At 41.2% G+C, this 27,686-nt stretch overlaps 1 protein-coding gene across 2 annotated transcripts in view; it reads left to right on the top strand.

Moving 5' to 3' along the window:
• The first annotated feature begins 559 nt into the window (after positions 1 to 559).
• Positions 560 to 27,686, top strand: part of acaca (acetyl-CoA carboxylase alpha) — a 30,601-nt gene continuing 3,474 nt past the window's right edge. The window contains exons 1-52 of one of the 2 annotated variants that reach the window (XM_029520179.1): positions 560 to 704; positions 1,375 to 1,630; positions 3,528 to 3,660; positions 4,037 to 4,175; positions 4,737 to 4,846; positions 4,941 to 5,022; positions 5,120 to 5,218; positions 5,645 to 5,742; positions 5,832 to 5,942; positions 6,464 to 6,673; positions 6,769 to 6,939; positions 7,521 to 7,682; positions 7,827 to 7,990; positions 8,075 to 8,225; positions 8,429 to 8,532; positions 8,625 to 8,852; positions 9,009 to 9,159; positions 9,251 to 9,385; positions 10,018 to 10,164; positions 10,250 to 10,438; positions 10,983 to 11,083; positions 11,239 to 11,327; positions 11,554 to 11,678; positions 11,937 to 12,050; positions 12,531 to 12,644; positions 12,739 to 12,828; positions 12,939 to 13,057; positions 14,362 to 14,385; positions 14,830 to 14,979; positions 15,449 to 15,592; positions 15,696 to 15,798; positions 15,893 to 16,000; positions 16,122 to 16,178; positions 16,455 to 16,499; positions 17,617 to 17,658; positions 18,329 to 18,544; positions 18,731 to 18,886; positions 18,978 to 19,202; positions 20,087 to 20,242; positions 20,347 to 20,493; positions 20,927 to 21,196; positions 21,348 to 21,445; positions 21,614 to 21,734; positions 21,872 to 21,982; positions 24,182 to 24,325; positions 24,448 to 24,568; positions 25,475 to 25,571; positions 25,715 to 25,811; positions 25,890 to 26,025; positions 26,105 to 26,282; positions 26,373 to 26,485; positions 27,098 to 27,252. In XM_029520179.1, the coding sequence (XP_029376039.1) occupies positions 623 to 704; positions 1,375 to 1,630; positions 3,528 to 3,660; positions 4,037 to 4,175; positions 4,737 to 4,846; positions 4,941 to 5,022; positions 5,120 to 5,218; positions 5,645 to 5,742; positions 5,832 to 5,942; positions 6,464 to 6,673; positions 6,769 to 6,939; positions 7,521 to 7,682; positions 7,827 to 7,990; positions 8,075 to 8,225; positions 8,429 to 8,532; positions 8,625 to 8,852; positions 9,009 to 9,159; positions 9,251 to 9,385; positions 10,018 to 10,164; positions 10,250 to 10,438; positions 10,983 to 11,083; positions 11,239 to 11,327; positions 11,554 to 11,678; positions 11,937 to 12,050; positions 12,531 to 12,644; positions 12,739 to 12,828; positions 12,939 to 13,057; positions 14,362 to 14,385; positions 14,830 to 14,979; positions 15,449 to 15,592; positions 15,696 to 15,798; positions 15,893 to 16,000; positions 16,122 to 16,178; positions 16,455 to 16,499; positions 17,617 to 17,658; positions 18,329 to 18,544; positions 18,731 to 18,886; positions 18,978 to 19,202; positions 20,087 to 20,242; positions 20,347 to 20,493; positions 20,927 to 21,196; positions 21,348 to 21,445; positions 21,614 to 21,734; positions 21,872 to 21,982; positions 24,182 to 24,325; positions 24,448 to 24,568; positions 25,475 to 25,571; positions 25,715 to 25,811; positions 25,890 to 26,025; positions 26,105 to 26,282; positions 26,373 to 26,485; positions 27,098 to 27,252 (6,888 nt within the window). In that variant the 5' untranslated portion in view covers positions 560 to 622. The remainder of the gene's footprint in view (positions 705 to 1,374; positions 1,631 to 3,527; positions 3,661 to 4,036; positions 4,176 to 4,736; positions 4,847 to 4,940; positions 5,023 to 5,119; positions 5,219 to 5,644; positions 5,743 to 5,831; positions 5,943 to 6,463; positions 6,674 to 6,768; positions 6,940 to 7,520; positions 7,683 to 7,826; positions 7,991 to 8,074; positions 8,226 to 8,428; positions 8,533 to 8,624; positions 8,853 to 9,008; positions 9,160 to 9,250; positions 9,386 to 10,017; positions 10,165 to 10,249; positions 10,439 to 10,982; positions 11,084 to 11,238; positions 11,328 to 11,553; positions 11,679 to 11,936; positions 12,051 to 12,530; positions 12,645 to 12,738; positions 12,829 to 12,938; positions 13,058 to 14,361; positions 14,386 to 14,829; positions 14,980 to 15,448; positions 15,593 to 15,695; positions 15,799 to 15,892; positions 16,001 to 16,121; positions 16,179 to 16,454; positions 16,500 to 17,616; positions 17,659 to 18,328; positions 18,545 to 18,730; positions 18,887 to 18,977; positions 19,203 to 20,086; positions 20,243 to 20,346; positions 20,494 to 20,926; positions 21,197 to 21,347; positions 21,446 to 21,613; positions 21,735 to 21,871; positions 21,983 to 24,181; positions 24,326 to 24,447; positions 24,569 to 25,474; positions 25,572 to 25,714; positions 25,812 to 25,889; positions 26,026 to 26,104; positions 26,283 to 26,372; positions 26,486 to 27,097; positions 27,253 to 27,686) is intronic. The other variant, XM_029520180.1, reaches the window with a different exon arrangement.

The raw sequence follows: 27,686 nt of genomic DNA, 5'->3' as shown, positions 1-27,686 counted from the left end.
TACAGTAGCTTCTACCTGTTCTGACTCTATAGCGGAAGTTGAGGTCAGAGTTCAATGTCCCAGAGTAACCTGCCTGCGCATCGTCACATCACCCCACTCTCTGCCGTTAAAACTTCCGACGGAGCCGTGTGACCTCACCATGATGTGATTTCTCATCTCATCACTGAGATGTCCGACGGACAAATTTAACCTATCGATCTCTCGGACTCGACTTTGCCAGGATTTCTTGCCGGTTCATCTCCAGCGGTGAGTCTCTCTCACGTCATCAGCATCAGATCACGGTTACCGGGGCTGATCACCGCGTCGGCGGCGTTGATGCGCTGCAGTCCGGTAAACCTGCAGACGCACCGGTCATCCGGTGGAGGGGAGGGGTGTTAGTTGTCTAATTGTCTTAGCCGCTGGCTCTAAGCTAGCTAAACTCCTACGCTATTAGCATCGCCCCCTCCCGGTTTATCAGCATCCGCTGTTTAGCAAGCTGGTTTTAAATTTGACAGGTAACGTTACTGAGATAACGTTACCACCCGCCTCCCCTTCATCCCGGCTGTGACATGAACCGAGCCGACCGTCGACCGGACTTTCGGTTGGTTAGCAAGGTGAATGGAGCCCTAGGTGTCAGTTCGTGATGTTACCTTGGCTCACGTTTGCAGCGTGTATGTCGGCGGTGCTCGGCTTGTTTTTCTGGTCGGGCAAGCAGCTCTCCATAGGTAAGGTGTGCTTCCGCCCAGAGCCTGCAAACTACGCGTTCGCTTTGTTTACACCTGCGCGTGGTAATTAAATTCGCAGGTGATCGAGAAAGTGAGAGCGGTCAGCTGGAAGAGGTAATGCTTGTTGGCTTAATAGTGTAAGTGGGAGACTATAATTGGTGTTATTGTCTCAAACACTACAAAAAAAACAAAAACGAATTTTAAATTTGAAATGTATGTCGTGTCAAAAGGATTTCAGCTAGTCTACAGATATAGATAGTTATAAATATTATGATTTATGGAGTGTAATTCCTTGACTATAGACTATTGAAACAAGCTGTGTTGTTTCGTTTATTGGGCTTGAAACAATACTTCAGATGCCTTGGTGGTGTGCTGTGTGCTGACTGCTAACAGCATGACCGAGCATTACAAGCAAATGCCATGAATTCATCAGTGTTTAATTATTATATTTATCGGGTTTGGCACGTTCAATAATTACTGATGCTCCCAGACGGTGGAAGTTCTTGTGTTGCAATATCAGTCGCTATTACAATAATTGCAAAGTTCATGTCACCCACTTTTGCAATATGGCAAACAGAATTTCAGGCTGGCCGAGGTGCTGTACTGTACTCTGCTATTTGGACCTTGAATCTCCTTTATAAACGTCGCTGCCACTGTTCTGTCTTGTCAGTGTTTGCAGCCTGTTCGTGTCGCCCAGCCATGGCACAACAGGACGGTGCTGCCAAGAAGAATCCAGCTGTAGCGGAGTTGCACTCCCACTTCATTGTGGGATCAGTATCAGAGGAGAACTCGGAGGATGAAATCCAAGGGAAGCTGGACACGCAGCTGGAGGAAAAGGAGGCACGCTCGTTGTCACCATCCTCTGGTAGCTCAGACAGCACCTATGAAATGGTCTTCGACCACAGTGGCCTTGCGCAAAATCTAAGGTTAGAATCTGGATTAAAACTTTCTTTCTGTGATAATTTCCCTTGGCAGTCTGAAGACAAAACTTGCTCAGGCAAGCAGACTGGTTCAGGGGGCACTTTCATAATTTTACTAACCTAAGACTAGATTCTTAGCAGGGTTTTTTGTTTTACTTACTAATTACTTTTACATGTAATTGAGACCTTACCCATAAAAGACCTAGATTACATTATAATATATTTTTTATATTATAATTATGGCCATAAAGTGTGGAATAAATATTGGGAATGTACATCTTCAAATGCCATCTTATTACCTGGAGAACCTGTTCCATTTCTTTCTTATTTTATAATTTATTTTTTTTTTCCAACAGCACATGTTAAGAATGTGGTTTTTACTAGCGGCACATTGCTCAAGCGATTCATTGTGTCCTGAGTCCACCAGGTTGGCCTGGAGAGTGCCAGAGACTTCAGAATGTCGGTTTGGGAAAGAAAACACAGAAATCCCCAGTCTGCCATTGGAAAGATGTCATTTGTTACTGACAGAGCTGCACAGTTTTTTTTTTGTTTTTTTTTTTTGCTAGCTTCAGGTCTTGCACTCACTTCACAGCAGGAGGCTTGTAATATACACTTTCCTCAAAGGCCTTGTACAAAATTTGGAATTCAAATGAGGAAGCCATGGTGGTTTTAGATCCATACAAGGTAGTCATGCTGATGTACAGAAAATATTTTAGTTATGCACTCCTCTGCAATCCTGTTCAGACTTCTCTTCTGTATGTTATGAATCCATCTAGTCATTTGTACATTGGCATCTTTGCCGACTGACTCCCTTTGTGTGATAGTCAGGAAAACTTTTATATGAAATTTCTGTATCACATTATTTATGAAAGCAATCGGGATCTCCTAGAGTTCAGTCAATACTGTGTCCAGCCAGGGCGTGTGATGAGTTTCACAGGGGCAAAGAGGGCGAGAGAATTAGGATTTAACAGAAAGAAGCTTGGATGGTGATTTTAAAAACTGGAAATACTGGATGGGGGTGTCTGACTCCTCCACCCCCATAATTTTCTCTCTCATAAGACCGAGCACCAACTTGCAGTTTCACAGCTGGGCTGAAAGCAGAGCTTTCAGTAGGAGCTCATTTGTCCCTCGTTCTGGTAACCCCGACAGTGATGCAATAATGCAGTATCAGGCCACAGAAACAGCCAAACGAGCCAGAGCCCTACCACACCCTCCAGCCAATAGACATATTCCTTCCCCTACACTACCCACTCCTCAGCGATAGCTCCATATGGGGTGGAGCATGATTGTGTGGTTTTTTTTTTTTTTTGGTGTGCTGTGCAAGTCCTATTGGAGGCACTTGTCCGAGCATGTAAACGTGTCGAAGGACTTGGCACAATATGATCTCTTTTGTTCTTTCAGTTGTTCTTTCAATATTAGTTAACTGACAAAGAATTGCACTAAAAAGACTGATACTATATATGTATATGCTAAAGTTCAAGCTTTTATAAAAAAAAAAAATAAAAAAAAAAAATATATATATATATATATTTTTATATTTTTTTTTTTTTTTTTTCCCGCTGCTATTATCACTTGCCCCTAAACAAAGTTTAAGATATGAGACAGTAGTCAAATCACTCCTGAGACCAGATTGTCCCTTATCAATATGAGGTGTTAGTGGTGTGTTTTTATCTGTAATCTGCAACACAGTTTTAAACAGCTGTTGCTGAGGGATGAATGTGTAATAGTTTCTCATTATCTTTGTAAAATGCACATGGTTTAATGGTCTTCACTCTTTAAGAAATGTGAAATATGAGCGTTTTTGCTGTTATTAGCATAATTGCTGATACTTACACTTTTTCCTAACATGCAGAAGTTAAGGCCATAGTATAGCTTCTATGTATTTTATTTATTTTTTAAACAGACCCAGCATGTCAGGGCTGCACCTGGTGAAGCAAGGCAGAGATCGACGGCGTGTTGATCTGCAGAGGGACTTCACCGTGGCTTCTCCTGCTGAATTTGTCACCCGTTTTGGTGGCAACAAAGTCATTGAGAAGGTGACTAACATATTTATACAGTACTGCCATGAAGAGATGCGGAAAGTGCTAAACCAGGCATGCCGCTTTCAGAAATTAATCTGAGATAGTATTTATTTATATAATTAACACAAACAACAAGCAACATTTTACTGTTACACTGAGCACTTAAAGACATGTACTAAGTCATTTTGATGACCATCCATGTCACATAAATGAAGAGAAAAATGATTGAAAATGTAGCCAAAATTGTGATGGCAACTCAATGAAAAAGGTACAGTAGTTTAACGGCACAAAAAGCCTTTTTCTCAGAATATGTTTATGCTCCAGACCTTTGATGCTGAGGCAGGACTGAAGTGGCCATTAATAATAACAACTCAACACTCTTTCCTTCCAGGTGCTTATTGCCAATAATGGCATTGCAGCTGTCAAATGCATGCGGTCCATACGCCGCTGGGCCTATGAGATGTTTCGCAATGAAAGGGCAATCCGGTTCGTTGTCATGGTGACGCCAGAGGACCTGAAGGCCAACGCAGGTGAGCTTGGACACGATTGGTTTGAACGAGAATGTGGAGTATGTCTAATAACTGGTGCTTCAGCTGAGCTCCCAACTCTTTGGTTGTTTGGCTGCACACCCAGGCTGGGAAACTAGCTGCAGCGAATAGTGAACCTCGCCTCAAAAATCAATGGGAAGAGAAAACAATTGAGTTGTAGCTACATTGAAGTAATTTGGGAAAAAAGCTGTCAAAATTGCAAACGAGCCCTCTCATCCTCTCAGCAGGGAGTTTGAACTACTTCTCTTTAGTAGACGGTACAAAGTACCAAAAGCTAGCTGTAACATCTTTATAAATTCCTTCATTCCCATTGCCATTAATGCACTAAATGAAACCTTGTCTCGTTAGGTCTGTTATTTTAATGTATTTGCAACTGTTGTCCTGCATTTTGAAGATGAAGATAGTTGTGTGTAGGTGTTGTTGTTGTCTACTGTTGCCTGTTGTGATATTGTGAGACCAAAGACGAATTTCCACGTTGTGGACAATAAATGAAACAAACTAAGGTCATTTCGCAAATGTTTTCTTTGTTTCTGTCTTTTATAGAATACATTAAAATGGCAGATCATTACGTGCCTGTGCCAGGAGGGACTAACAACAACAACTATGCTAATGTCGAGCTGATTCTGGACATCGCTAAACGCATACCTGTTCAGGTAGCACCGCATTCTTAATATATAGCTGCAGAGTTGTCTGAGTGATCAGTGACTGATAGTTGAGTGAACATTGCCATTATGTCATGCCTTACAGGCAGTGTGGGCTGGGTGGGGTCATGCATCAGAGAACCCCAAACTCCCCGAGCTGCTTCACAAGCATGGCATTGCTTTCATGGGTAAGAGGATGTCCTTAAACTTTTCTATCACTTAATGGACTCTTTAACTTCCATAATCATTTGACTTAACTAAATGCTTTTTCTGCTGCTTTCTCAGGCCCCCCAAGTCAGGCTATGTGGGCTTTAGGAGACAAGATCGCCTCGTCTATTGTTGCGCAGACAGCTGGCATTCCTACCCTGCCATGGAGTGGAACAGGTACATTCAAGTTTGTGTCTGTAATAATCCTTTATTTATGATCTATTGAAAATAAGAAATGGGTTTTATCTATTTAGAATAATCCAGAACAACAATGAGTGTAGGCCTACAGAAGTAAAGTGCAGAGGCTGAGTGTAGTATGGTGCTCCTTAAGGGGGTTTTCAGTCAGTTTTAAAATGTATTAAGTTGTGTTCAAGTTTGGTTACGCCGGTGTGTAGTGACACTAAAGGCGTTGACTGATTTGATAAACAAAAACTATTGTGTACTGCAATACCCAACTTTCCCTCTCTGGTATACGGCCCTACCAATATAGGAAATTGTGTGGCAGTTGAAAGGATATTTGTTGGAAGTAAACTATGAACGTGACAGAATATCATGGTAATGTCAGTATGAATGGTGAATGTGTCATCTGTTAACTATGCTCAGGCCTGACAGTGGATTGGGCAGAGAACAAGAGGATCATCAATGTCCCTCATGATCTGTACGAGCTTGGGTGCATCCAGGATGTAGAAGATGGTCTGAAGGTAAGCATGCCAAAGAAATGCTGCACATGCTTAAGTACACATCACATACTCCCATCTTTGCCTGAGAGCTGCGCTTTTTTATTTGCTAGGCTGCAGAAAAGGTCGGGTACCCTCTGATGGTGAAGGCCTCTGAGGGCGGTGGAGGAAAAGGCATTCGTAAAGTCAACTCTGCTGATGATTTGCCCAACCTCTTCAGACAGGTAAGTGGAAACTCCAGTATATAATTTGAATTATAAAATGGGTAGCTCAAATCAAACAATCTCATTAGTTCATAGCCATATATAATGAGCAAAATCTACAGTTATGATGACATTTCACAGACACGTATCACTCCTCAACTGACAAGCAACATGTAGTGACATTAAAAGAAAAACAAGCATGCTATCGAACACAATTGGAAACTTAAGCTTAAAACATCGCACAGAGGAAATGACTCGCAGAGCTAATAAAAGAGCAGGTAGACAGAAGAGCAAAGTAAATAATACAATATTTGTGACAGGCTGAAAAAAAATAAAATAAAAAAATGCCCCTGTTATATAATAATAAGTCTGTTCCATGGCCTGTGTGAGCTGTCACACAGGCCATCAGACAGCAGTTGGCACATAATAGAATATGCTTTGAAAATATTTTTGTAAGATTCAATGGAAAAAAGTATGTAATTTTGGTGAATTTTTTGTGGACATCTCCACTGCATGGATTTACTTTCTTTTCCCTTTCCCAGGTCCAGGCAGAGGTTCCAGGATCACCCATTTTCATTATGCAGTTAGCCAAGCATGCCCGTCACTTGGAGGTCCAGATCTTAGCTGATCACTATGGCAATGCCATTTCCCTCTTTGGGAGAGACTGTTCCGTGCAGCGACGACACCAGAAAATAATAGAGGAGGCTCCTGCTACCATCGCCACGACTGATGTGTTTGAAGATATGGAAAAGGTATAGTTCATACCCACAATAAACATTAAAATTTGTATCTAACAGTAGTGATCTACGGCCAACTCATTTCAACAGAGCTTTTTATCTTCCCTCAGTGTGCAGTGAAGCTGGCTAAGATGGTGGGGTATGTCAGTGCAGGTACAGTTGAGTATCTCTACAGTCAGGATGGCAGCTTCTACTTCCTGGAGCTCAACCCTCGTCTGCAGGTGGAACACCCCTGCACTGAGATGGTGGCCGATGTCAACTTGCCTGCTGCCCAGCTGCAGGTCAGTCTCACACACTCATCTGCTAGCACTACTAGAATAAGTGCACTCCTGTCTTGCGTCACGTACAGTGTATTTGAGTATGCAACTCTCCAGGAACAAACAAAGTTAGCGTGCTCCACTACTTTCACTGCTTTGAGCTAGATGGGCCCTCTCTGTAAAAGAAAGAGGCAGGGATCCAGTGATTGTAGTGACAATGGATCACATGGTCTGTTCTGGACTGTTTAGGATTGGGTGTAAATAGGTCAGGGCAGTCAAGCTGAAGGGTAGTACCGCTGGGAGAGCTGTGTTGTCAAGCTGATTGGGTGTTGCTGTGGGAGGGACACAAAATGGCGCAGGGGGCTGTCGTGTGTTCTCTTTAGTCAGATAGAAAGGCTCAATTCAGTATCTGTCAACAAAATTTTGTTTATTGGTTTACTAGAAAACTGATCACAATATTGACAACCATTAAATAAACATGCCAGATAAAATCATCTTCTTCTTCATTCATATGTGACAATTATTGCTATCTGGCTCTATGATGTTCAATATATGCAAGCTGAAGAGCAAAAGCCTTTCGTGCTAATTCCATTGTATTCTGTCAGATTGCCATGGGTATTCCTCTTTACCGGATCAAAGACATCCGGATGCTTTATGGGCTCCAGCCTTGGGGAGACTCTCCCATTGACTTTGAGGGTCTTTCAACTGCTCCCTCCCCTCGTGGTCATGTCATTGCAGCACGTATCACCAGTGAAAATCCTGATGAGGTAATTCTTCACACCATCATGGCACACAAAATACTTACAACACAAAGACTATAATTACTGCTGCGGTTCTGTTTCTATGTCATACTAAGAGTCTCTGGTTCAGCTTATCAGAAGGTGCTATATGTTGCTCTGGTCTGATTGCAGGGTTTCAAACCAAGCTCAGGAACAGTGCAAGAGCTGAATTTCCGCAGCAACAAGAATGTGTGGGGCTACTTCAGTGTAGCAGCAGCTGGAGGTCTGCACGAGTTTGCTGACTCCCAGTTTGGACACTGTTTCTCTTGGGGAGAGAATCGAGAAGAAGCCATCTCGTGAGTGCAGTCAAAACAGTGCTCACTTCTGTTTGTATAGACTGCCGGAGATATATTTTCTATTGACGTCTAAATCTTTTTCAGCAATATGGTTGTGGCTCTGAAGGAGTTGTCTATCAGAGGAGACTTCAGGACCACAGTGGAATACCTCATTAAGCTGCTGGAGACAGAAAGCTTTCAGCACAACAGCATTGACACAGGCTGGCTGGACAGACTTATCTCAGAAAAGATGCAGGTATGCAGAGATGGTCCAGCAGTGGCAATTAGATGCTCTTTGAAATATAAAAAAATCAGAGCTGAATCCACACTATATTCATGTATTAAAATTATTATAGAAAAAAACCTGGTGGTTTATCCTCCTGGAACCATGTAGTTTGAGGTAATGCTTCAATCATATATATTTTCCTTGCTAAGAAGTAAAGTGTATGTTGTGTGCAGGCGGAGCGTCCTGACACCATGCTGGGGATTGTGAGCGGCGCTCTCCATGTTGCAGATGTAAATCTGAGGAACAGTGTGTCCAACTTCCTGCACTCTCTTGAAAGGTAATAAATGTAGCACAGAATAGGGATGCTAGCAAAAGAATGAATACAGTGTTTGAATAGAATATATGAGGCACTCTCTTCTCTCTAACCAGGGGCCAGGTGCTACCAGCACATACACTACTCAACACTGTGGATGTGGAGCTGATCTATGAAGGTACAAAGTACGTCCTGACAGTGACACGCCAGTCTCCCAACTCGTATGTGGTCATCATGAACAACTCCTCAGCTGACGTCGAGGTCCATCGGCTCAGTGATGGAGGTCTCCTGCTGTCCTATGATGGCAGCAGTTACACTACTTACATGAAGGAGGAGGTGGACAGGTAAGAGAAGTCAAATCTTTATTATAACTAATGCACAGGTGTAATTTCACCACAGAAGAGAATGAAAATTAATTAAACAGAAAATGTTACATACCATTTTGAGCTCAGAAGATTCAGTTGTCAAAATAAAGCTCTTTCTCTTTCAATTCCCGTTAGGTATCGCATCACAATTGGGAACAAGACATGTGTTTTTGAAAAGGAGAATGATCCCTCTCTGCTGCGTTCTCCATCAGCCGGAAAAATCATTCAGTACACAGTCGAAGATGGCGGGCATGTGTTTTCCGGCCAGTGTTACGCTGAGATTGAGGTGCAGTATTTTAGTGGCCATCAGTTTAAACTCACTTTTTTTTTGGCTAATAGTTTGTGTACCTATGAGCTCTGATATCTTTAAATCCCAGGTGATGAAGATGGTCATGACCCTTACAGCTGCAGAGTCTGGTTGCATCCACTATGTGAAGAGGACTGGAGCAGCACTGGAGCCTGGCTGCGTCATCGCCAAACTGCAACTGGATGATCCGAGCAGAGTGCAACAGGTACATCATAAGGTCACTTGAAGCAGTGGTTCTACATGACACAATATGTGTACCTGCATGGACTGTGCCAGTTTAGTTCAAAATATCAATTTGTGTAGCACATATATTGCAGCTTTCTGATCCTATTATTACATTGAAATGACACAGTTCTACGTCATTATTCACAAAAGCTGCTCTCTGCTACTTGCCTTCTATACCATGTATTTGTGTTTCTAGCAAGTAACTCAGTGAACTCATCAACAGACATCAAATTGAGGCTGTTAACAAAAATAAAGGCTCACCACTTGGAAGAGAATAGGTATTGGCATAAGCATCTCAAACAAGCTGTCAGGAGGCAGCGTTGCAGTGTAGAAGGAGCCCACCTCTGGTAAATCTGTCAGTACTAGTTATGTAACTGCCCACATAACATTAGCCATTTTGGACTTTTTTTTTTTTTTTCTTTTAGCACAGATATTATTCAGTAACTTAAGGTTCCTTCAACCTCTCTTCAAGAGGCAGTAGCCGCTTATCTACATCTTGGCACTGCACACTACTATACCACACCATTTGGGGTATCTGAATATTAAAAAAAAAATGGAATAGAAGTAACTTTGTTGGAAAATATGCTTTGCAAATTTGAATTGTCCTTACAGGCAGAGCTGCACACGGGAGCACTTCCTTCAATCCAGGCAGTAGCTCTGAGAGGAGAGAAACTACACAGAGTCTTTCACAACACACTCGATCACCTTGTTCACATCATGAATGGCTACTGTCTCCCTGAGCCTTTCTTCAGTAATAAGGTGAGGGTTCACACACCGATGACAGTGTTTCCTACCTGTGAGCTGTGTCTGAAATATGTTTCTGCGCATCCTTTGTCTTTCCCAGTTGAAAGAATGGGTAGAAAGACTGATGAAGACCATGCGTGATCCCTCGTTGCCACTGCTGGAGCTGCAAGACATTATGACCAGTGTGTCCGGGCGAATCCCCCCTGCTGTGGAGAAGGCCATCAAAAAGGAGATGGCTCAGTATGCCAGCAACATCACCTCCGTGCTCTGCCAGTTTCCCAGCCAACAGGTGGCTTATACCACATGCGCACACCTTGCTAACTACGCCTAAAGTTCTACACACTTGACAGAGCCTGACTGTTCCTTTTTCTGTGCAGTAATAATGATTATAATAATAATAGTAATGATGATAATGACATTCCCCTAATAACCCCCGTCCACAGAGGAATGAAGTATTGGTCATGTATAAATGTAGAGTAAATTTCAGAAGCTGCCACATTTCCAACGACAACCAGAGACCTGTTTAAAGAAAAAATATTTCTACCTTTTTTTTTTGGGCAGAATGATATTTTAGAATTTGTACTGGGATTTGCCAATCAGTAGAAAAGTACTGTGCCAACCTCCTTGACTTTTTGACAGTTTCTTGTGCAAATTATTTTAAAAATACGTCTGGGAAATCAGCATGCTTTAGTGAAAGAATAAATGCCCATCTAGTATGTGTTGGACAGTGAAAACAGTATGGCTGCATCACAACGGACTAACTGGGATTATAATGGATTTAAATCTTCACTGATGCTGGGATTACATACCTGTGGTTTATCCTGTACTTTCAGATTGCCAACATCCTGGACAGTCATGCTGCTACTTTAAACAAGAAATCAGAGAGAGAAGTCTTCTTTATGAACACACAGAGTATTGTCCAGCTGGTGCAAAAGTGGGTATAATACATGGGCTCAGTGATGATATAAATAGTAACACAGAGATTTGCCGTATTTGTTGCTATCCTATTCAATGGATCTTCTGCTTCTGTTTCATTTGGCACAGTTTTGTTTTGTTTAATTTTCTGTTTGTTTTTGTTTTTTATGACAGGTATCGCAGTGGCATTCGGGGTCACATGAAAGCAGTGGTAATGGACTTGCTCAGACAGTATCTGAAAGTAGAGATACAGTTTCAGAATGGTGAGGAACAACACACTGCCATACTGGCTTTGTGGATTCATAGTTATGACATGTTTGAACATGCAGGTGTATATTGTTTTGGACTTTTGCTGTTCACCAGTGTCAGTCAGAAGAGCTGCATTTACTCCCTCTCTCCCTTTGGTGGCGCTCTCTCACGATTAAAGCTCCTCAATCTGTGACTATGCATTTCACTCATGTGTTTGCCCATGTTTTGGCTTTTCAACAGGACACTATGACAAATGTGTGTTTGCGCTGCGTGAGGAAAACAAAGGCGACATGGCCAATGTGCTCAACTACATCTTCTCCCATGCACAAGTCACCAAGAAGAACCTGCTGGTTACAATGCTGATTGTACGTGTCATTTCTTAGTTACTGCATAGTAGTTATAGAGGTTCTCTTTGTCAAATTTAGATTTTTATTCTGCTTTTGTTTATGTATATAAAGAGTTTTGGATAGAAAATAACCCATCAATATCTGCTTTATCTGGGTACTATGATGTTGTGATAATGTGTTAGAATTATGTTGATATATCTACAGCTATAACTTAAATTATATTAAATTATGTGTTGGACATATCAAACTGATAATGTTGTAATGTACTGTGTCTAGGACCAACTGTGTGGCCGTGATCCCACACTGACTGATGAGTTGATGGCTATCTTGACTGAATTGACCCAGCTCAGCAAAACAACCAATGCCAAGGTGGCCCTGCGTGCTCGACAGGTCAGATGTTCAATCATAATTTTGGTTTACAGATTTAAATTCCAAATCCCTTGAAAAGGCTCGTTAATCAAGATTTAATAACAATTAAAACTACAAAATCTGAAACATTAGCATGAATTACACTAATATGGTCTTCCTTAAATGTGAAAGCAGAAAAATATGAATTCATGTGTAGTGTTTAAGGCTTTTTCGGGTAGTAAAATTTGGAGGTGAGGCAGACTTGGATCATTTAGGGAAATTTTCAAACATACTTTTTCTCCACAAACCAATGTGAGAACTTCACCACTAGATGTCACTGTCCCTTCTCAATTATGGCAGTGATAGTCATTGTCAGGAGGAAAATAGCAAATGAGATTTAAAGGTATGACATGTATTAAAAATTTTATAGCTTGACTTGAAACTACAGAGAGAGGTTTAAATGGATATATATATAAAAAAAAAAAAATGCTGTTACATGTAAAGGCCCTTTGTCCTAAACAGGTATTGATAGCTTCGCACCTTCCCTCTTATGAGCTACGACATAACCAGGTGGAGTCCATCTTCCTCTCTGCCATTGATATGTATGGACACCAATTCTGCATCGAGAACCTGCAGGTAGCTAATGAAGGGCATGAATACAAGTGGTCATCTTTATTTTATGTTATAACAAGTGTTCAAGAGGGCTAATTACCCCCCCCCCCCCCCCCAGAAACTGATCCTTTCAGAGACATCCATCTTTGATGTTTTGCCAAACTTCTTCTACCACAGCAATCAGGTAGTCAGGATGGCAGCCTTAGAGGTGAGACGTCTGTAAATTTACAAATCATTTAGCCTCTTCCTTCATGTCATTGGAAGCTGCAGGCACTGTCTAACAAATATTTTTTGCGGTTTCATCTGGAATAACCGCAGGTTTATGTGCGTCGGGCGTACATTGCCTATGAGCTCAACAGTGTCCAGCATCGACAGCTGAAGGACAACACGTGTATAGTAGAGTTCCAGTTCATGCTCCCTACCTCACATCCCAACAGGTATCGCATAAACACAAAGTACCTGCTAATGCTAATGTTCTGTGCATCACCTTTCATGCTACGCACCCCCCCACTTCTCCCCCACACACATACACCCCTAAATGGCACTGTGGACAGGAATGTTTAAAATATGTATAGTTTTCCTTTGATTGGAGTGATGCTGGCACCAACATATATTTTGGGGAAAACCTGCACCTTCTGCTGGCACTGCTCAGTTCCTCAGTTCTATCTTCCTCAGACTTCTATTCTATGCTACTCTATTCTCGTTCTATTCTTTGTCCCATAAACAAGTGCATTATTCCATTGTGTAGGAGTGTGTCTAAAATGTATCACTCCACAGTCCACGATCTTAAAAGTCCTCCATGGTGCCACAGTTCTTCTCCCTCCTCCCAGCTCTGTGGTTGTTCATCGTTGCCTTCCATGTAAAATGCTCTTCATCTGTAAATGATGGTATTTTGTGAGACTTAAAATATATTTCTTGGTTTGTCAAAAGTGTGAGTGCCATGAGCAACGAAGCTCTAGGCCTCAAGAGCCTCATGTCAGTTGCTCTTTCTTGTAAGTCCTGGAGAAAAGATAATAGACAGATAAAAAAAACTTTATTGTCTGTCATAATATCCACCTTGCAGTGCGTATTAAAATGGAATTACCTTTCAGTAGCTCTCAAGAGTACAGTGTGAGAAATTGTTAAAAGCTCATCTTATGTCACATTAAACTTGAGAATCTAAGAGAAACCAGAGGCAAATTCAGGAATATGTGTTGTATATGCTTTACATTTGGGGGAAAAGAAGCTCGCAACCATCACAGTACAGTGGCATTTCTGTTGCGCTCATTCTGCATCCAACCTTTGTGATTGAGTTTGGTTTGTACGTGAGTGAATGTCTGTGTAACATTTATGTTTCTGTATAATTTGCTTGTTGTTGTTTTGCAGTGCTTGTATTTTTATTTTACATTTTGCCCTCTTTGGTTTGGCTTGTTCATTAAGTTAGCGATGGAGAGCTTGCGAATGCTACATTAATTCCATTACATGCTTGTGATTTAATGTGCCTGAATTAACCTTCATGTTGAAAGTGATGATCCACTGTCTTTGTTCAGAGTCTAACTCAAGACAAGGAGGCCTTAGGATCTCATGATGCATGTTGTGCAGGGAGCAGTCAGGAAGTGAATGTGTGTTTATTGATAGATATTTTCAATTTATCTAAACTTTAACCACCCACACATGTATACACACATTGCTACATCTTGACTGTCTTCTTCACCTGATGCCTGCCACTAACAACTTGGTAATCAATGTTGTTTGATTGCAGAGGGAACATCCCCACTCTAAACAGGTATTGTAAACATTCTTTTTATTGCATAGATTAACAGTGACTATAGATTAGCTAGTTGCATGGTCATACCAGTAATTCACTTAAAAAGTGATTCATCTGATGATTTAAGTCTACAAGTTTTTTAGTTCTGAACTTTTTGGTTGATTGTAAATTTGCCAAAATCAAGCTGAACTGGTAACTGGACTTAAGTTCAGTTGACAAGGGCACTGTTTCTTCAAGTTACTGACAACGGCATGGCCTTTGGCATTCAGCCTCTGTGTCCAACATTTCAGTCGGTATGTCTGTTTGTGTTCAGTTCTAACTTTTATGTGACTGTGCTTCAGCATTGTCGATATTTGGACTAATTTGGATTGTGATGTCTGATATGTTAATAAAACGGGTCTGTTGGGGAAATGTTGTTGCGTGCAAACTCTCCTGAACTGAAACCTGTGACTGTCCTACCAGGAAAATGTGTACTCCAATCCTGGACAATATAAAATCCCTGGACACTAAATTGCAGGAAACTAAACCACAGGACCTTAAAGCACAAGATAGTCCATCTCAGGATGATAATACTGGGAAGGAAAATGTCTCAGAATCGGAAACTTTGGACAGGTTTGACACACAGAACATCTTGAGTGTATTCAATGAGTATATCTTCTGGGACGGCTTTCTACAATTCAAGGACTAACAACAAACTCAATGAAACCTCTGAATCTTTAAACAGGTCTTCTGGTTGATTTAAGTTCCCTTGTTCCTTTGGAAGGAATACTTTCTTCAACTAACATGTGGACTGTCAAAATACTGTTCATCTGCTTTCCGTGGGTTTACTTGTCATGGTGTACATGTATTTGCTTCATAAGTTGAAATTTTCGACTAATTCTTCTACAAAAGAGATTCTCACATTTAACATGAGCCATTCAACTATTCTCATACGTGTTATGTTGCAGCACCTCAAACTGTCGGAAAGCAGAGGGATTAAAACTGTAGGGAGTTTCTTTAAGGTGGAGGGGGACATGTTTACAAAGTCAATGTTGCAGTATGGCACATTCTCATCATAATGCTTTCTCTGTCAACTCTGTAGGATGTCATTCTCATCAAACCTGAACCACTACGGCATGGTGCATGTAGCCAGCGTGAGTGATGTTCTGCTCGATACATCCTTTACACCTCCTTGCCAGCGTATGGGAGCCATGGTCGCTTTCCGCTCCTTTCAGGAGTTCACCAGGTCAGTTCTTTTCTTATGTAGATTTTAACTTGTCTTTTTAGTCAAGGATAAGGTCACAAGTGTGATTCATGGCATATGTTTTTATTTGTCCCTATTTTTATAGGAACATAACAGATGTGCTGAGCTGCTTCTCTGACTCTCCTCCTCCAAGCCCAACCTTCCCAGAGGGAGGTAATCCTGTCCTGTATGGTGAAGAGGACAACAAGGTGACGAGAGCAGATTTCTGATGGTCATAGCATCGTCATTGACCTGTGTGATTGTGTATCTTGGAATTAAATGTCTATTTGCTTTGTCATCCAGAGTGCCCTGGAGGAGCCTATCCATATCCTCAATGTGGCTATAAAGACAGACAGCGACATTGATGACGATGGCCTGGCAGCCATGTTTCGGGAGTTCACTCAGTCAAAGGTGGGAGCTGTCTGCAACAAAGCTTTTTATTCCCCTCCTGATTTCAGCAAAAGATTAAAATACAGAAGAAAACTAAAAAGTATCTTGTTAAATGACATGTAATTTTTCTCATCAATCTCAGAAATCCCTGCTGTTTGAACATGCTATCCGAAGACTAACTTTCCTTGTGGCTCAGAAGGTAATGTCCTTAATGTTTACTGAGTCAGCTCTGTGTGCTCACAATTAGCTGCCATGCATGTGACCTATTCAATAGCTCTGAATAGTGTCTAATAAAATATTACAAATGAACTGTCGATCTTTACTTTTGTAAATACTAATACATCATGAGCATGTTCATATGGAATGACATTACTGTGGTAATTGCATTAATCTGCATTTGAAATTTAGCTTATTCTCCTGTTTGTCTCTGTATCTCTTCCTGCATGCCTTGCTTTTGCTGCATTTATGATGACAGGATTTCAGGAAGCAAGTCAACTGTGAGGTGGACCAAAGGTTTCATGTAAGTAGAAGACAAAGGAAATGAGGGCAGGTGGCTTTTTGATTTAATGAACTAGATAAGTAGCAACACATTTGCTTCTGTAAAATGTAATTATTCTTAATAGTTCAAATAGGCCTTACCAACAAAGCACCTGTTAAATGTACAGCCAGTCTGTGCCTGGATTTCATAAGGAAGGATATATTGTTTATTTTGGCAGCAGGTTTTATTTGCTACAGTTAAAAGCCACAAAATGTACTCACTGCATAGGTTTAAAGTGATGAGGTTGGTAGGTTGTGATGTCATAGCAGTTTTCTGACATCCACTGCTGATTGTTACGTAGTAAACCAAACAGCCGTATCTATCCATTTTTCAACCACTAAATTATTTTTTTAAAAGCAATGATGATGGGCATTTAGGACATTATTAGATATTGATAAACTCCCCATTGTTTCACCTTTGTCATTTAAACAATAAGCTTTGATTTTTCTCTTGATGGTCACACAGCCTCTGATTAGAGCAAATCATGCTATCAATATGTGACCGCAGGGTTAGGATTTGAAATATGTTTTGTTTTTTTTTTTTTGGAGGGGGGCTATATTTTTCACTATAATGTGCACAGTGAAGTGCAATCACATTGTCAAGTCATGATGGTGGTGGTTTCCATTGTGTGTATGCAATTGCAGTTCTCTCCTTATTGAGTTGATGAGAGCATCTCTAATCGGATTGGCGTTGTTTTGGCAAGTGGGACACTTCATCTGATAATGTTTAACAGGGCTACCAGGCATTATTCAGGGGATCAGGGATCATGTCTCCGGAAAAAAGAAAATGTTTTATTCATTAGCCGACTGAGTGGTGTTTTATACATGCAGCCTTTCACCATTATTATGTGGGTGAATACACAGTGATACCAGCAGTGAAGGCGATTAGGGCCCACTGCATGTAGAGCAAGGTCTCGATCTTTGCTGCGTGATACTATATCTGATACTATCACTGCAATGTAAGCAATGTCCAGAATAGCATATTTTTACCTGCTGTGTATTTCTACCTGATTTTTTGCTCCTAATACTGAATTATAATATTGTTGTGATGTTGACTTCTTTTTGTTCTTTCTATCTCTGTCTCCCTATCTTCGGTACAGAGAGAGTTTCCCAAATTTTTTACATTCCGTGCCAGAGACAAGGTGGGTGTGAAATCATATTGACATCAGGCCAGTTTCAACTCTGTATTAAAAAAGATGAACGTGTTATACACACACACACACACACACACACACACACACACACACACACACACACACACGGTGGGTATATATGGATATGGATAGTATTAGAGGATTGTGATGTTGGAAATCGATGCAGAATTTTCTACAACCTGGATATTGATTCTCTATGGCTAGGAAACTGCTCAAGATCATGCTGTGGTTATAAAGCACAACTTTCCATCTCCATGGCAATGTTGAATTTCACTCAGTCACAATCAGTGTCTCTTCCTCTCCGTTACCCCTGATATTTTCACTACAATGACACCACCAAAACTCATTAAAGTAATGAACTCTAATTATTTCTCCCATTTAAGAGAAATGACACCCATTAGCAGCTTTCACAGATCGAGATTGCCCATGATTTCATTTACTTAATACAGTGTGGCTCACAGGCATTTTTCTACTCCTGTATCAACTGAGTGCTCCTGAAATTGCCAATTTGAACTACTTCTGCTAATGGAAAAGATGGCAAAGAATTCCAGCTTCGAATAAAAAGTTCCCTGGGAAATTCTTTGAAGAAATCCATCCAAAAATGTTGAAGTGTTGTGTTTTTGATGGTTGTGATTGTGTCCTACATTTATCTCAATAGTTTGAGGAGGACAGGATCTATCGTCATTTGGAGCCAGCTTTAGCATTCCAGTTGGAGCTCAACCGCATGCGAAATTTTGCCCTGACCGCTATCCCTTGTGCCAACCACAAGATGCACCTCTACCTGGGTGCAGCACGTGTGGAGGTGGGCACAGAGGTTACAGACTACCGCTTCTTTGTGCGAGCCATTATCCGCCACTCTGATCTGGTTACCAAGGTGAGAATACAAAGGTTAAATGTCCTCTTTTTGAAGGAATGGAGAGTTACTTTTCTTGGCACTTTACCACTATAAGATTTTGGTCTGGATTCTTCTATACAAATGTTTTGTTAGAACATGATCATACCTACATTCATGGATGGTGTTTTTTTTTTTTTTTTTTTTTAAACTCTGTGCCTTCATAAGGAGGCCTCTTTTGAGTACCTTCACAATGAGGCAGAGCGTTTGCTGCTGGAAGCCATGGATGAGCTGGAGGTGGCTTTCAACAACACAACTGTGCGAACCGACTGCAACCATATCTTCCTCAACTTTGTTCCAACAGTCATCATGGACCCATCAAAAGTTTGTGAAACAGTTAAAATACATGTACTCATCTTTATAATGGACAACAGCTCACTTTGCATTCATGATTTAATCTTTCTACAAATATCAGATTGAGGAGTCCGTGCGTTCCATGGTGATGCGTTATGGCAGCCGCCTGTGGAAGTTGCGTGTCCTTCAGGCTGAGCTGAAAATTAACATCCGCCTGACTCCGACAGGAAAACAAATCCCAATCCGCCTCTTTCTTACCAATGAATCAGGCTATTACCTGGACATCAGCCTTTACAAGGAGGTCACTGATTCCCGAACGGGACAGGTGGGGCCAAAAGACCGTCAGGTGGGGCAATCATACATCTTCCATCTCATCTACATATTGGCCTCTCAGGTAAAAGGCTTCACATCCATCCTGGAATCCTCAGCTTAACAGATACATTTCCTTCTCTTAAAAGGTTAAAGATACAGTCTGTAATTTCTACACAACAAAATAAAGAAGCATCAAATAAATCTAATTTAAAAAAAAAAAAAAATATCATCATGGTTTGTTTGAAGTGGAAATCTAGTATGGATGGTGTTGCACCTTTAGCCTGGTGGACAATTCATTCAGTAAAATGTTTATTCTCACAGCTGTTCAGGTAAGTTACACTTCATTCATCCATCTGTCTATCACTATTATCATGTATTCAACAGTAAGTGGACCTCAAATAGGTAAAACCAGAGAAAATGAGGTCGGGAGTCCATTATCTTCACGTTTCACTTATTATTTACTGTCTCTAGTTCATCTTTGCTGGCTGGTTGCTTTATTAGTGCAGTAAAAGTGAATGTCAAGAGTGAGGAGGTGTATTTGAAGAGTCAAGATGGTTGAGAAAGTGGTGTGCTTTATGGGGTCGAGCTATTATTGGGTCATTGCCATTAATTCACATGTGAATGGAATTGTATTTTTAAAAACATATGTGAAGACTGTACTGATCTTAGAGTTTGATGGTCTGTCTACTCTTCAACCATCCAGTTGTCCTTCTGTGGGAATGTGTTTATAGAACGGGGGTTGTTGCATCAGTTGTAGTTAATGATGCAGTGGTGGACATTAGAAATGCTTATCATCATCCTCATCTTCGCCATCACAATCATCATGCTCAAAGTTATGACTTTTGTTTAACCTTTATCCCCTGGTTGTTTAAAAGGTTAGACTATGTAGATGGTGACTCCCTCTTCCTCTTTGTACAGATCATGTTCCAAGCATACGGAGACAAGCAGGGTCCACTGCATGGTATGCTCATCAACACACCCTATGTCACCAAGGACTTGCTGCAGTCGAAGCGCTTCCAGGCGCAGTCTCTGGGCACCACCTACGTCTATGACTTTCCCGAAATGTTCAGACAGGTACAGTTACAGAAACCACAACTCAATTCTTGACCAATGAGCTTATGCTTACAATTACTGAAAAATTCATGATTTCATTCTGATTAATTAATTTCTTTTCACAGGCTCTGAAAAAGCTTTGGCACTCAAGCCAAGCTTATGCCCACTTACCAAAATGCCCCCTTCCTTCTGAACTGCTCACCTTCACAGAGCTTGTTCTGGATGACCAGGGTCAGCTGGTGCAGATGAACCGGTTGCCAGGGGGCAATGAGGTCAGGTTTTGTTTTTTTTTTTTTTGGGGGGGGGGTGACGACACATGAATTACAGATTTAAAAAGGAAAAAAAAAAAGAGCTAATTTACTTTCTGATTACTTATTTATATTTCTATCCACCCCTTGTTTTTAAAATGTGTAATTTCCTTTTTGTTCTGTAGGTGTCTCTGTGTTTCTTTGCCTGTGGTCAGTGTACAGGCTTGAGCGCTTGTTCAATACTTCATTTCTGAAAAGGAAAACTTCATGCATTTTTGAAAGTGCATTGAAACAGTACCTATGTCTAGGGATTCTGCTTGTGTTGATGATAAAACACATGTAATTCTCAGCTGCTATTTGGGGAAATAGCCGCAACAAAATTTAAATATTTATAGTAGGTTTGTGATGCAACTTTCAGCATTTCTCTAATAAAGTTCGTCTGCTCTGCCCAATAAAGATTGGTATGGTGGCTTGGCGGATGACCCTGCGATCTCCAGAGTATCCAGCTGGACGAGAGATCATTGTCATAAGCAATGACATCACGCACAAGATAGGCTCATTTGGGCCCCAGGAGGATGTACTGTTCTTGCGAGCCTCAGAGATGGCACGAGAGAGTGGCATTCCTCGAATCTATATTGCGGCCAACAGTGGTGCTCGCATTGGGCTGGCAGAGGAAATCAGACATATGTTCCATGTGGCCTGGCAAGATCCAGCAGACCCATACAAGGTCAGCCAACATATGCCTACTCACATAACACCTCATTTCTAATTTCATGAGTTTTTCCCTCATTGTGGATATCATTCAAACATCCACCTGATTTATTTTCTTTTCAAACCTCTGTAAAAGTAAGACTTTTTGTTTTCTGTATCTCCTGCAGGGTTTCAAGTATCTCTACCTCACACCTCAGGATTACAAAAAAGTTTCAGCCCTGAACTCTGTGCATTGCGAACATGTGGAGGATGAGGGAGAATCCAGGTCCATACATTTTTTTTATTAGTTATTAATATATGTGTTTGTTTGAAAGGAAATGACTCCTGAAGCTGCTCTACCATCAACTGTGCATGACAGCACAGATTGCACCGAAGAATGATGGCAGTCAGGAGAGCTGGTTTGTTACGAATAAATATATGCGTTGTCATGCAGGTACAAGATCACTGACATCATTGGAAAAGATGAAGGGCTGGGTGTAGAGAATCTGAAGGGGTCTGGGATGATTGCTGGTGAATCCTCTCTGGCTTATGAGGAAATCATCACCATGAACCTGGTAGGACTAAAGTGGACAAAAAAAAAATACATGGACATATACATACATATCCTCACGTTTATGTTTTAGACATCTGATCTTTCAAGAATAAAGACATATTTACTTAAAAACATACAATTGTTTCGGTCATCCCATAGGTCACATGTCGAGCTATTGGAATTGGCGCCTATCTGGTGAGGCTTGGACAGCGAACTATCCAGGTGGACAACTCTCACATTATTCTTACTGGAGCTGGAGCACTCAACAAGGTAAAATTATCTACATAAATGTCTTCACAATGCTGTTGTGTTTGTCTGCACAGTGCTGTCCTTGTAACACTGAATGAGCACCAAATGAGTCATCCCTAAATTCGCAAAATTGATGCGTCTGCATTTTAATTCACTATAAATATTCATTACTTAGCCATTACATTCAGCTATGAGAGGAAGGACAAACATCTGGGAAGGAACTGTTTGTATAAAACTTTTTTTTAAGCTGGTATTGCATAATCAGCCTGTCTTAAATTTCTTTCTTAGAATAAATAAATAGGTAAATTAAAACAAACCAGAGATTCTGGTATACAAAGAAGAGTACTGTTTATCTATCAAGTAAAGAAAATTGTGTACTATGATTTGGTTGTTGTTCCAACAAGACAACAAGGCTTCCTCTTACCTCACTCTCTCTTCAGCTGGGATAGCCTTTCTAATACCAGTGACAGGCCAGCCTGCCACTCATTGTGGAATAATTGAAAGTGAACCATGAAGTTGTATTTGCATAGAAATAGAGTGACTTGCCGGAGGCTGCAATGCAGGACACCCATATCATTTGTTTTTAATCAAAATGAAGTTTTGCTGAGGTAAATTGTTTTTTGAATGCAGTTGGTGTGTGTGTGTGTGTGTGCGCGTCTGCCCGCACGCTTCACTACTTCCTGTTGTCTTGCTTTCCATTCTCTGTCCTTGTCTGTGAATGAAGATGTCCCCATGTCAAATTACATGACAGATTGCAACATGACAAATCATGTAAATGGTCCTATAATGGCATACCTATTCAGTGGAAGCAAAATTGTTTTTAGATGGCCCCACTGTTTATCTGTATCTCAGCGATTAGGCTCATAGCAATGGCTACTGACAAACGTCTCCACAGTGTAGGCATTGTATTGCAACAGACTCTATCCTGTGTTTATTGTAAAACTGGAATGGATTTCACTAGCAATACAGCCAAGAAGTGAGTTGTGTTTTTTGTTTTTTTTTTCTCTTCTTCTTTTTTTTTTTTTTTTTTGTTTTTTTTCTTGCCAATTCATCACGCGGTTTCCTGGCTATTAAGTGAAACTTAATGGAGAGCAGGAGACTGCCACCCAAAGATCATCATTTCATTAGCTGCTGGAAAGCTCTTATATTTTGATGGGGGCTGGATAGTAACTACTAGCCCAAATACCCCAGTGAGCTGTTATATCCAGTTGGCCCTTCATTTTTGTCCTCCCAGTCATCTCCCTCTGTTCCTCCTCCTATATCCCTCCTCTGCTGTGGAATCTTAATGAATCCATCGATGGCCGGAGGCACTGGGATTTTGTGTATGTCAAGGTGATTGCAATGTTTCTTGGGGCCGCAGGCTTTCCTGACAGGTTTAGGAGAGTGCCCTAGATTTGTAGCCAGATACATAACCAGTAATGGTAATAAAGAAAGTAAATGATGGCTGAAAAGGTGAGAGCGGAGGGTAGGGATTGAGCTCCTCTCTGATTTTTATGGAACCATGTCAGAGCCCTGCCACCTGTTCTAAGCTGCTTATGAAAATAGGGTGGGCAGGGAGTGAGGTTTATGACTTAAGGTTGGCACAGAGGCAGTTTTGAGGACAAAATTGGTCTGCACCTTCCATGTCACCATTTTACAATAGCCTGTATTAGAATTGGTATACTGAATACGAGGCAAAAAGGGATTGTAAGTCACTGCCCAGTTAGTTGCTACATGTACATTATTTGAGTACTTTAGGTGAGGGAATGCATGCGTTAATATTCATGTTCACAAGTCTGTTCGAAAAATCTACTCCTAACCCAAAGACCTGCCTTGCTGCTGATCACCAGTATTGAGGTGCATGTAATGCAGAGTCTTGGCTGTTACCATTCATGTCTTCCTCTGAGTGCAAGCTCATTGATCCTCAGCTCCACAGACAGGCCACTGGTGAGGAAACCTCCCACTATTAACCAAGTTTGCATGACATGAACAGTAGATTAACTCATTTGCTGTTATTGGGAGACCAGGGATGAGGATCCGAAAGGGCAAATCGTCACCCGTCAATAACAGTGACAACAGTGCTGCTTTGTGTTTTTTAAATATAAAAAAACCTCTTTTCTAAATCATAGTATGTCCCACAATGGGCAGAGCTGATATGATGTGAGTGTTCCACCAAGGGAAGAACTATTAATAATTAATCCTGTTATAAAATCCACACCTTTGTTGTTTCTCCACCTCCAGGTGCTGGGCAGAGAAGTCTACACATCGAACAATCAGCTTGGTGGAATTCAGATTATGCACAACAATGGCGTAACACACAGCACTGTTTGTGATGACTTTGAGGGAGTTTTCACTCTCCTGCAATGGTTGTCCTACATGCCCAAGGTAATGTAAACAGTTGTTTTAAAAAGATGTATGCATCCTGAATTCAATCATTCCACCTAAGCCATCCTATTGCTTAGAGCTTCATGTTTTTGCAAAATAAAAAGAATAAATTCTTTCTTCAGTGTAAATCTAGCCCAGTGCCCATCCTCAGTGCCAAGGACCCCATAGACAGACCAGTGGAGTTTTTTCCAACCAAAGCTCCATATGACCCTCGCTGGATGTTAGCTGGACGTCCCAGCCAGAGTGAGTGTCTCTCCCATTTCTTTTATTTATTTATTTATTTATTTTTCTATTGTTTTAACAATCATTTGAAGTAAATATCTTTCCATTGTTAACTGTGTAAAAGTAAGAAAGTTCAATATTAATGGTTCATTTATTTAGATATAAGTAAAAAAAAAAAAAAAATTACTTGTTCATTGATAATAAAGACAGCGGCTATTTGCACACATTGCATTCAAGCCTTTTTTATTCCAAATAATGAGCAATGGGATAGCAGCATTATATCTAGCTAGTAGTTAAATGCTGATAAAGCATTCTAAATGTAACTGTTATGACACAAACTAAACGCTTCATCATTCGCCTCTAAAATACTTCATCTGCAGTTATGGAGTCTAATTTACCATTTCAGCAACATATAGAACTCAGTCAAAGTCCAAAACAGCTCATTACTAGAGAGGCTATTAAGAAACTAGGAAAAGAACACATCATATCATAGTGCTAAAGATCACAATAGCACCAAAATGGATGTGAGTTTTACTCAGCAGGTCAGGCTTAAGCAGGTTCCACATCAGTGTAATTACAGCTTGGGACAGCAAAGAGATTGGTGGACTGTGTGGGAAGCCGGTCAACGTCTCTGGTAGTGGTGAGTGGCGAGGCTTAATTGAATGGCAACCTTGGATGCTGGGCATGTTTCTCAGGGTGTGTAGGAAGTAAAAGAGCTGAGCAAGCCTCCTTATACAGTCATCCATCATGGTTGCTGCCAAGATTACAGATTCTAAGTATTAAAAGAAATACACAACCTCAGGCTACATGCAGCTCTAAAAGTATATCAAGAGAAAATGTTTTCTGTTGTACTTCAAATTGATGTTAATTAACTTTCTGCCTTGTTTCACCTCTCTACACCACTTACACTCATCTCTGTAAATGAAGCTCCAAAAGGATCCTGGCAGAATGGTTTCTTTGACAATGGCTCGTTCATGGAGATCATGCAGCCATGGGCTCAGGGTGTGGTGGTGGGAAGAGCAAGGTAAGTGTCCCAACGAAACACTAAGCCCAGATGACATGCTGCCAAACATTAATGTTGTTTGCATTATAGATAATTATTTTGCCATTGTAAAATGTAGTCAAGGTATTTTGTAGATGTTAGTGCTAAAAGACCTCTCTCTGCAGACTGGGTGGGATACCTACTGGAGTGGTTGCTGTGGAAACCAGGTCAGTGGAGTTGTCAATCCCAGCTGATCCAGCCAATCTGGACTCAGAGGCAAAGGTAAGGGCTGTGCTTATGGTCGGACTCTCAAGTAGTAACTCGGGCACTGATGTTGGTTTTTCGGATTTGTATGTTTAGATCATCCAGCAGGCAGGACAGGTGTGGTTCCCAGATTCCGCTTTCAAAACAGCCCAGGCCATTAAGGATCTGAACCGAGAAGGCCTACCTCTCATAGTGTTTGCCAACTGGAGGGGCTTCTCTGGGGGAATGAAAGGTACCTCTGCCTTCATAACAACAAGCCGATCCAGATTTAATCCTTTTCAGCAACTCATCTGAAAATGTTTCCTTCTTAGATATGTATGATCAGGTGTTGAAGTTTGGAGCCTACATTGTGGACGGGCTGAGAGAATACAAGCAGCCAGTGCTGGTTTATATTCCCCCCCAGGCTGAGCTGAGGGGAGGCTCCTGGGTGGTTATAGATCCCACCATCAACCCTCGTCACATGGAGATGTATGCTGACAAAGACAGCCGGTGAGTTAGACAGGAAAAAAGTCCAGATATGGAATAATCTTCATCAGAGCACCTTTTTTCCTTTTTCAAATTAATCTCTCTAATATTCAGAGGTGGAGTGCTGGAGCCTGAAGGAACAGTGGAGATCAAGTTTAGGAGGAAGGACCTGGTGAAGACCATGAGAAGAGTAGATCCGGTTTACATGGGCTTGGCTGAAAGATTGGGTGAGTCCTCCAGTTCAATTCTAATTAAAGGTCTTTTGGGTGTTTTTGTCTCCCTCTGCTTTGTACTTATTTATAGGTCTTTTTCACCAATGACCCATTTTGGTAAAGAGCAATCTATCAGGTATAGGAGCATGTGTGCTCTCACTGTTGTTCTTTATTTGGTGCTGATTGTATCATCTTCGTTGCACTCTCAAGGGAGATGTGTCAATCACCGCCTGCTCAGATCAATCACCAGCTCTCTTGTCACTCTCGAGCAATCTATTGATTTTACTCGGGGGCTCAAAAGAACTGTGGGTTGACGCTGTGTTGGGCTTGGCGCTCTGGGCAAACTGGTGGAATGGAGGTTTACTGGGGAGGGTTTGAGAGCTTACAGATTGGAATTGACAGAAATCAGTCTTCAGTGACAGCAACTAGAGGTTTGGGGGTGGTCTAAAACAAAAAGCTGTTAGCAGGAGTCAATTCACAGCTGCATTAAAAACTTGAAACTTGGAAACTTGTGACCTGCATATGTTAAGTTTTTGTCTCCAGATACCTTTGTTGTAGTTAATACATGCAGATATTTTTGGCAGATCTTTTAATTTCATAAAGTGTTTTGTTTTCGTACTTCAATAGGGACACCAGAGTTGAGCCCCCCTGATCGTAAAGACCTGGAGACCAAGCTGAAGGAGCGTGAGGAGTTTCTCCTGCCCATCTACCACCAGGTGGCTGTGCAGTTTGCAGACCTCCATGACACTCCAGGTCGCATGCAAGAGAAAGGTGTCATCACGGTGAGAACATCTTGTTTTGTTTTTTTTAAATGCTATCTCATGTGCATGTGTTGCTACACTGAAAATGTCCAGTATGTGAATAACATGAAATGCCCAGGGGCAGTAGCTGCTGCACCTGCCTGGTGAATAATGTTTGGTCTCACCAGGTTGTGTGATTCGTCCTCATAATTATCTTCTGATGACCCTGGTCAATCACCTTAGCAACCACAGAGCAGCCTCGGGCAGGCCCCATCTCATTCTGTGCCTTCCCTGTTCCATCTTTCACACACACACTTTGCTCACATGACTAGAAGGGTGTTTCACAGATGGATGGAATTTGGGGTTTGTTTGTTTATTTATTTATTTATTTATTTCACACAGTGTGGGCAGGAAATACTCACAGATCAGTTCTTACTGTACTAACTAATTTGTAATTTGCTTTTTACAATCCAATA

Source organism: Echeneis naucrates, chromosome 14, assembly GCF_900963305.1.
Source record: "Echeneis naucrates chromosome 14, fEcheNa1.1, whole genome shotgun sequence".
NCBI classification, from domain to species: Eukaryota; Metazoa; Chordata; class Actinopteri; order Carangiformes; family Echeneidae; genus Echeneis; species Echeneis naucrates.
The sequence above is the reverse complement of the archived record's forward strand: the minus strand, read 5'-3'. Positions and strand labels throughout refer to the sequence as shown.